The 9,495-nt window shown below is 42.8% G+C and overlaps 1 protein-coding gene across 1 annotated transcript in view; it reads right to left on the reverse strand.

Annotated features, from left to right (window-relative positions):
• Positions 1-3,804: 3,804 nt before the first annotated feature.
• crabp1a (cellular retinoic acid binding protein 1a) overlaps positions 3,805-9,495 on the reverse strand; it is a 20,158-nt gene continuing 14,467 nt past the window's right edge. The window contains exons 3-4 of the mRNA XM_023400255.2: positions 8,674-8,787; positions 3,805-4,163 (exon numbers count right to left, since the gene is read on the reverse strand). Coding sequence (XP_023256023.1) covers positions 4,113-4,163; positions 8,674-8,787 — 165 coding nt within the window. The 3' untranslated portion in view covers positions 3,805-4,112. The remainder of the gene's footprint in view (positions 4,164-8,673; positions 8,788-9,495) is intronic.

Below are 9,495 nucleotides of genomic sequence, written 5' to 3' on the forward strand. Positions count from 1 at the left end.
TGAAAAGGACAACCTTTTAATCCCTGGCAGCCGTGACAGGCAGAGACAGATTTGCTTTTTGTTTTTGATGTTGTGCCACTTTCTGGCCATATCCACCCCCTGGACAGGACTGCAGTCAGTGCCAAGGCCTGTGACCACTGGTGAGGCTGCAGCACATTCAGTTAGGCTGAGGCCTGTATTCAGACCACAGACTCATCTGTTGTGCACCTGCTCCGGGGAAATGTCTTGAATAAGTTCCCCAAGGGTTTCCCAATAGAGGGATTTGTATGGTAGCAGTGCACTGCCTGGCTCATGCACACAGACAGTAAATTAGCTCCTGAGCAGCACTGAAACAATGTTTAAATAAAACAAAGGCTAAATTATTTGTCAGGACAGAAGAGTTTGAAACCAAGGTTTACCTTTTTCATACTTCAAAATGAATGGACTCCGCCATCCATTTGAAACTGTTGGGTCATGGTCTCCAACCTGTGTGAATGGGTTCGTTTTGCCTCAAGCTTTTGGCATTAAAAGACCTTTCTGGCAGAAAAACCAACAGTTCAGCTCGTCAGAGGAGGAAAGAGAGAGGTTAGTCCTCCTACAAGCAAATAAAAAGGAAAGTTTAAATACCTGTTGGTGATGAAAAAATATATAGACATTTGTTTAATAAAAAAGAGAAGTGAGCCTCAGACCTTTGTTAGTTACTTGTACTGTAAAACAACATTACTACAAGTCTCAATTAACATTACATGGGCAAGTTTGGGTGAAATACTTGATGTAACATCCAAAATATCCAATGATACTGATTGAATCATTTTGTGACATTTATAGAAATGTTTGCTCTGTAGTTTAGAGGGCAAGTTTCCATCACTCACTCATTTCTTCTAACCTTTCTTAACATCTGTCTGTCCATCCATCCTTCCCTCCCCATAGGTATCTGGGTCAGACCACAACCTTTCGTCCCGCTCCTCCTGAGGGAATTCCTCACGCGGTCAGGCCAGCAGGGTGCATGTGCTTCTGGTCTGTACATCAGTTCTGGCCAGAACATCTTCTAAAGTAGGCACATGTTGTGTAGCAGGTGCCTGAATTACTTCGGCTTGCTTTAACAATGTGAGGAAGCAGCAGCAGCTTGACCTTGAAGTCCTCTTAGTTGGCTGAAATCCTCAATCTGTTGTAGAAAGGGAAGAGCTTCACCATGCAAAAGAACCTCAGCATGCCACACACTGTCTGTCAGAGACTTAAAGAACTCCCAAAGCCCCCAAGGTACCTGAACGCCTCCTTTTAGGGCTGATGTTACCCAGATTGTGTCACAACTAACTGCAATCTGCTGTGGTGCACATGATAAATCGCTGACCAATGAAGCTCAAATAACAGTGGAGTTCCTTCTTAGTCATGAATGCTTTTCATACCTTGAACTGCACTTTAATGTTTCCACTCCTTAAGCACTACCGCAACTCTTCCCACAAGATAATATGAAGGAAAACGGTCCAGGGATTTTCCAGTACCACAAATAATTTCACTTTTTACTGTCGATTGTCAAAAATGTCATGCAAAAGAAAATAAAGGAGAGTATTGGTTAGGGTTTACCATCAATTATATCTTCACCATGGTATCCGAACTTTCCATTCACCTATATTAGACTGAAATAATGAGCTATTACTCAAAAATTAGTGGATAACAGATTGCAGATGGAGGGAACTGGCTTTAAAAGGTTTTCACATATTTTTCCCATTTTTTTCCCATCTAACTTTTAATTTATACTTCAGGGTCACTCTACAGTATGTAATCCCACATTCCTAATAACAATGCATGTATAATAACAGCAATGCCACGTGTGTCATATGTTTTAACACCGCGTCAGTCGCTACTCTCTTCATTGTTTATTGAAGAAATGATGTCTGTATTCTCATTCACTGGGTTGTCTCTCTAACGTTGTTGTTCTTGTCCTTCTACCGACCACCTTGCTGGTAAGGAGCGACATAGATCGCTGGGCAATCAGGTCAGAAAGGTTAGTGAAGCAAAAGAGGTCAGATGGACAAACTGACCACAACGCCACTATGTCTGTTCGTTCCAGTAACGTTGCCTCCAAATCCCAGACCCCGAGGGCAAGTCACACAAAGACAGCTCTCCTCATTTCTACATCTCGTTCAATTCCCCAATACATTGTGCAAAAAATAACAAATGTCCCAATGTGTTTCTGTACTCTTTCACTAAGAATAAAAGCTCTTATGTGTCAATGGTTGATTCATGTAAATGTTCAACTGTGGCATTAGTCACGCTGGAGCCACAGGGCCCTGCTTGGAAGCTTTCGACTGTATTTGCTACAGTCTGTCTGGTCTTATCTTGCTGCCCCACTCCGTCCTTTAATCTTGCTGCCTCAGAACTGTATCAGACACAAAGACGTGTCTCTCGGGAGTGTCTGGGAAGAAGCAGAGCAAGTGGCAAACAGCAGCAGGGAGTGGGATGTTGCAGAACGAGGGGATGTGGGGTTTTGAACCTAAGGCTCTTTTAAAGGGGAAGTTCAGGGTTTTTAAAATGCTTATTAGTGTGATTTCATCATAAATTGGGAGTTATCGCAGAGTACTCCAAACATTCCTGCACCCATTGTTTTGCCTTTGGGATTTCAGGAGCGTAAGTTCATGGGGTTTATTACAGTATAGCAAGACAAATAGAATACAAATATAAAAGCTTTCTATCACATACGTTTTCAGAATAATTGTTTTTAACTAGATATGTTCCCACTATTCCAGCTGCTCACTGCCCAGTCTATCACTGAGAGCACAAACTCTTTTGTTCCCAAAGCCAGAAACCTGTGGAGACCTGAGCCTGTGTAGCCGGGCCGGCACAAGACCGTTTTGCTCCCAAGCAGACGTTGACCTTCCACCTCACCCACCACCACCCACCCGGCTGTGTCACACAGGTACTCTCCACATAAGAGGAAACATCACAGCTTAGTGTGGTTAGGTGTGAACTGTTGTACTTGTGACCACGCCCAGCTTTGATGTAGCGAGGTACTGGATCTCTGGATGTAAACTTAAAGGGATCATTCAGGTTATTTGACGTGGGGTTGTGTGAGGTACTTATTAATATTGGTTACATTACCCACAGTAGATTCTGTTCAGCCCGGTAGCGCCGGCAGACTAGCAGAGCGATGTTTCATCTAGAATATCACCAGCAGTTTATCTTCCAGTGAAAACAGCACTTTCCTTTGTCACAACATTTTTTCAACCGCTGAGCTACCGTATTCCTACGCACAAGTGCACCTAAGGAGTGCACTGTATTACGCCGCAGCCGCAGGTCAGTTGAGTGAATCAGACAGCGGGATAATACAGTGTACTCCGTAGGTGCGTTTTAAAGCCGCCACAGACCATAAAGGCTGAACCAAAATGAGACGGTTTGACCTATGGAGAATTTTGGTCACCAGCTGTGCCCACTCTTACCGTTGCATCACAAAGCGTGGCTCCTGTCGCCGAGCAACCCTGACAACAGTCAACTTTTTTGCCCTTAAGTTGCCCTTGGTTTTAATAGTTATACCGTTAGGTGTTGAACTGAGCTGAACCCCAATACTTACATGTAAAAGTGTAATCCCTGGGCTCTCTGTCTGCGTTTATTTGCTGCCATATTTTTTTTGTTACTTGCACGCAATGAATCTTGGGATAGGATGGGCCACCCGTTGGAACCTTTATTAGCCACGTCACTGTGATGCAATCGCTCTTCAACTGCAGCCTCCTAAAGATATGGCCCCTGGACTGGGACATAGTTCATGTTTGTTTACAAGGAAAATCAACAGTATATCTTTAATATAAACGCAAAGGAAAGAGACTCTGATACCGTTTGTTCCATTTTTTATTGTTTCCTGTCATGAATACTTATCGATGCAACTGATGACTAAATCCTACCTAAACAGCTGATACCAGGGTTGCAGGTATTGACACTGAGATATCCAGCTAATGTACTGCAGACACAATACTCACTACAAATAACCAGATTACAGAGACTATGAAGGTTGATGCTTACAGATTACACAGGATACTTTGCAAATGTGTTAGCATGTTAGCATGATAGAGTGTTGTTGGCTTTAAACGAGTTGTGGTCCAACTGGGTTTCTTCCTTGTCTTGATGAAGGTCGCAGAGCTTCATTCCCGGACGTAAATCCGTGTGCACACTACGTCATCTGCCCCAAAAATCTGGAGGAAACAAACAGACATGTGGCTCGATTAGACTTCACATTTTAAAGCTGTTTCTTCTTCAGCTGCAACAAACACCTCGGCATGCTTCAACTGAAGAACTCGTCAGATGGTCTAAAAGCTGCATTCAGGCCAGTTTTACCTCAATGTGAAACAACACAGCTTTCTCATTCATTTCAACAGAGCCAGTCCGTTGATGAAGCAGGAGCACAGTGTCGTCCAAGGAGTTGCATTTACCAATCAAATCCATGCAAGCTCACGTTCCTGGTGGATTACTTTTTAATGTGGATGTATTATTTCTACTGTTTACTTCACAGTCGCCTTAGCAGAATATAAAGTAACTGTCGCTGTGATATAAAATCCTGTGTCAGAGTATTATAAACCGCTGTGCAGCGTTTGATCATCTGAAAAGCCTGGACGTGGACTTTATTTCATGTCTCACCAGTGACTGAAACAACATACATTCAGACTCTGCAACTCTGCAAAACCAATAATCCAACCACCATGCCCACTCTGGAGTTGTGGCATTTTTGATTTGAACTTTTCTTTTTTTTTTCCAACTATAGCTTTTTGTGTGTGCAAACAATGAATGCCTTCGATTAGAGACCATCATACAGCCGTATCCCCATTTCTACTGACTAGGGACTGAAAGGGCAAGGACTACAGAGACACACGGCAAAGAATTTTTGTAGAGGGAGTCAGTGTGTGTGGCCATTTGCATCAGGTATAAACACTTTAGTCTTTAAATGTGGCTGGACATCACGTCGTACGAACCAGTTCGTTTCAAGCATACTGAAACCCTTATGAGTCTCTCCTGAGTCCGACTTGTTTCACGATGGTTGGTTATGATACTGTTACCATATTGTTTGCATTATGAGTGAGGGAAAGTTGGTGGGCTTACTTCATTTAAAATTTGGATTTGAGTTCACAGTGAAGAAAACTGTCCAACTAAATTTCCAAATGTATAAAGCAGTGATATATGTGTCACAGCATCACAGGCAAATCAGTCAGCGAGTCTAGACACGCTGCCAACTGTTGATGATGAAACCAAAAGAAACTGCTTAATAAGTGATTTATGCAGCATTTGAATGCACAGGCTTGAAGTCCAATCTTCTGATGTGCCATCGTTTTCTGATTTTATTTCAGGCTGATGTAGCTGAAGAAAATCCACACGACTCTGCCCTTATAGTATTTTCAGACTAAGCCAATTAAACGGATCATGCAAATCGTATGGAAATGTACCCCACTTACAGTGTGAACTGCCACAGACAATCAGACCATTGCTTTATGATCGGCGCTCCTCCTCTGAGTCTCGAGCTGGAGCTCTGAAATTGTGGGGTTGTGTCTGTGTCTGGGGGCTTTTTTTGGAGACTGATGTAGATATGATTCGAGTTGAGACGGTGGTTGTTTTGGTTTTTCCAGTTGCTTGTCCCAGAAGAAAGAGGTCGTCTGGGTGCAAAGATGACTCATGTCTTTTTTCTCCAGAGAAGCTTTAAATTTTCCAGGACTTTAATGATATAGTATTTAATCAGCATTAAGTTCTGTATTTTAATAACTGTGCAAGTTTATGAGCAGGTGTTTTTTTTTTTTGCTGTTTCCCAACTGATGTTAAGTATGATTTAATTTGAACATATGGCACAGTAGTTATAGTAAAGTATAGTAATAGTTCACAGTCACATATTGACAAATAATTTCACCTGTGTTACAGTTTAGGAGACAGCTCTGCTGCTGTGGGAACAAAAAGGCTAAATACTGTAAATTACATTTTCTGTTAAACAGTCACAGTCATGCTGTAATTCTGAGAGAGCACTCACAGCAAGGTGCAGACTATTTTGGGCGTCAGAACAAATAGATCAAAGTGAAAAATAAGTTGCACAGCTCCTCTCCACTGTGACATGTTTTATTCTCCAAATATTTTTTTTCTACTGATATTGGAATGGTCCAAATATAGCTGAAAATTGATTCTGAAAATAATTTTCAAATTTGTTCCTTTTGATAAACATGTGCACATTTGGCAAGACGGGGTGAAACTGATTGGAACAGTAGATTTATCTTGTTTTAGTCACATACATATGTTCAGGTACATATTATATAAGGGTGTGTGTCTTCTTTTTTTAAGCTATTTTTTGTGGCTTTTTATGCCTTTATTATAGCCGCACTGAGAGAGACACAGGAAAGTTGGGGAGAGAGAGAGAGGGGATGACATGTAGCAAAGGGCTACGGGTCGGCCTCGCACCCATGGCTGCTGCGGTTAGGACTAAGCCTTAACGGGACGCGCTCTACCAGGTGAGCCACAGAGGCATTGTGTCTTCTTTAGGACTGCCTAAAAGTAAAAACTTCAGCAGGCATCAATTTTGAAATAAAAACTACTGCAAGTAGTTGATATTTTGAGCCAGATTTTAGAAATACCGTATTTATTTCTCAATTCAAGTCTATAGTCCCCAGTTGTCAAGTCTGTGTCATTTAAGGAATGTCATTACAGCTGAGTCTGAGTGGAGCTTCAGGACCAACTCCAGTGCTCCACTCTGACACAGTGAAAGAGCTGTCACCATGTCAAAGGGAGTTTATTTAGTTTGTTACACGGGTAACCAAAGAAACACACTACTAAAAAGTCTGAGTCCTCATCTTCAACATCCGAGTCCAAATACAGTCAAAGCTCGAGTCTGAGTCCAAGTCTGAGTCATCAGTGCTCAAGTCCAAGTCAGTCACGAATCCTGGAAATCAGGGCTGAAGTTGACCTCGAGTCCTCGAGTATTACAACATCGTGTTCCTTTTTAAAGAGCTGCTTCTATTATTTCTGTTTTCTAATTCTGGATGGTCACATCTATTCTGTGTTTTCACAGACAGTGTTTCACTGCGCTGCAGTGAAGGAACAGTGACACAGACAGGGGATTTCTCACTGAGAAAACTGTGACCATTAGATGCCTCAGACTGCTCAATCCTTACGTCAGCGTCGACTGAACTTCAAGACATTCATACACAGAGTGAGGATTGCAGATTTGGTCTCCCATCTCTTACAATGTAGTCACATTAGGACTGGATTGCTTCACAGCCAATATGGAAAGGAGAAAGGGATTTCAGCCAATGAATGTTTAAACGCACATTTAAATTTTGTGTTAAAACAGCAAAAAATGAAAAGAGTCTGTCACAGCCATCTCCCAATCCACATCTCTCCCACTTGGTTTAAAGATATTTCACTCACGGTGCCTGGGAGTTCTCACTGTCCTTCACTGACACTGTCAAAGCTGCTGTGGCGCCAAAACTAGGGCAGCTGTCTCAGGTGGATGATGAGCACATTCACTTGTTATTGTTGTCATGGCAACAAATACAAGTTGCATGTACCACATACCCAATTTCATACCATATACCTCCAGTGCCTGTAATCTCTACCGTACAATGGATGAGTGAGACTGTGCGGCTTTTTGCGGATTAAAGAAATCCAGAGTTGGGTCTCTACCAGCCGCAGTTTGACCGTGGTCTGTCCGAGGGTCGGGTGATGGCGTGACAGCAGGGAGGGCTGAGGTGGGAAGAGCAGAGAAACACACAGAGGCTCGGCTGCTGTCACAGCTCGGCCGGATCAATCTCCATTAGTGCGTGAATGCCTCAGCTCCTCCAGGGCGGCCGGGCCAAAGTGTCACCAGAGAGTCAGGCGCTGTAACACACACCCTCCTTATTTCACCCAAACGCTGGGAAAGATTTCATATGTTCTGCCTCCTTCTGAGCATTGACGATATGATTAAAGCTGCCTCTGCTCCTCTTCCCAGTGCTCGCTTCTGGCTTAAGATACAAAGCTCTGCAAACATCCGGCGATGAATTTTTCCAGCATCTAAAACTTCTACATTGTTGTTTCAAGCTTTTGCCGGTTGGACATTCATCTTACAAGTACTCAAGGAACAACAAAGCAGAGCGTGGGAGCGTTGAACGGTTGAGCTGAGAACCTTTCGTCTGGTCCGTTGGTCTTGGACCGCTCCCCTGCACATCGTTCGAGGGGCTTTAGACCCATTGACTTCTGCCCATATTAATCTGGCTAAATACAGGGGGTATTACTGCGATGTCAGCGTAGCAGCTCCTCTTGTTCTCCTTTCACATCTCTCTGCGGGGTGGATGAAAGCTCGGCTCCTTGGGAAACAGCCTCTCTCATTTCCTTTACGGATGAATCTCCAGGGTGACTTCATTCACTCCCTGCCTCATTTCATTAACCATTTCTCAAACAGAGCACACTAGCTGATTGAAAATCCCATTTTGATGCACCTGAGGCCTCCATGAGCCACACAACAGACGAACCATACTGATTAGTTCCCCATCAGATCAAACCTTCTCTGTGATTAGAATAATGTTTTGGGTTGAATATTTGAATCTTTTTTCTTTTATTTGAACAAAGACCTCAGCCAGAAATATTTGAGAGTCATTAATCTCCTGAGCTTGTAAAGCGTTTTCTTTTCTTTTCTATGCAGCAATCTATTAAGGGGCTTCCAGTAAGATAATGAGTCATTAGTGTGTGTGCACTCACCAGTGTGAGCTCATCTCCGTTCAGCTCTCGGGTCCAGAATGTTTTGGGGCCTTGGCCGTCCACCAGAGTCTGCTGGCAGTGGATCTTGTTCTCTGACTCCCAGGTGGCGAGGCTCTGCAGGGGGGAAGCACAACAAGGTGGGGAGGTCAACATGCGAGTGTGAGTGATGGTAAAACACATTGTCAAGGCGGATCTTTACAGGGCTCTGTGTGTTTGGGTAAGGTCAGAGGTGTGCTCTGTTGCACCTGTACCCACACCCAGCAGTGATGTCACAGCTGAAGTCCCTACTGTTTTTATTATAAGAGGGTCCCCATTGTGTTTGTCTCGTGCAACACACGTGGTGGACTATGGTGGATTACAACACTTGACACAATGTGTTTTGATGAGAAATGCTCGATGTAAACATAACTTTTATTTGGTTACTAGAGAACTTACACAGGTTACCTTTAAGAGACACTGTTTTAGGAGGAATTTTTCATTTTCACCACTACAGCTGTTTCGTGTCTTGTATCTAAGGAAAGGCCTCTTGATATATTTATCTCTTTTTATTTTATTTTTTTTTTTCAGCACTTGTGCAGCATTTGTTTTTCACAAATTGCATCTATACATCATCACAAAGTTTACAATGTTCTGTTGACATGGCTCTAGTAACCTCTTTAACCTGATTTTGCAACTGTGTGGCTGATATCTAACCAGAAATTAAAAAACAAACAAACTGAATTTAGTGGATAGTTACAATGAAATTTGGAAATTTGACACTTTTTGGTCTCAAACACTTACAGCTCATCAAAAAGTATGTTCATCCAGTCAAGTGTGTTAAGA

The sequence above is a fragment of the Seriola lalandi genome, unplaced genomic scaffold (assembly GCF_002814215.2).
Source record: "Seriola lalandi dorsalis isolate HSWRI2012SDOR001 ecotype SW California unplaced genomic scaffold, Sedor1 jcf7180002052274, whole genome shotgun sequence".
Classification (NCBI taxonomy): Eukaryota; Metazoa; Chordata; class Actinopteri; order Carangiformes; family Carangidae; genus Seriola; species Seriola lalandi.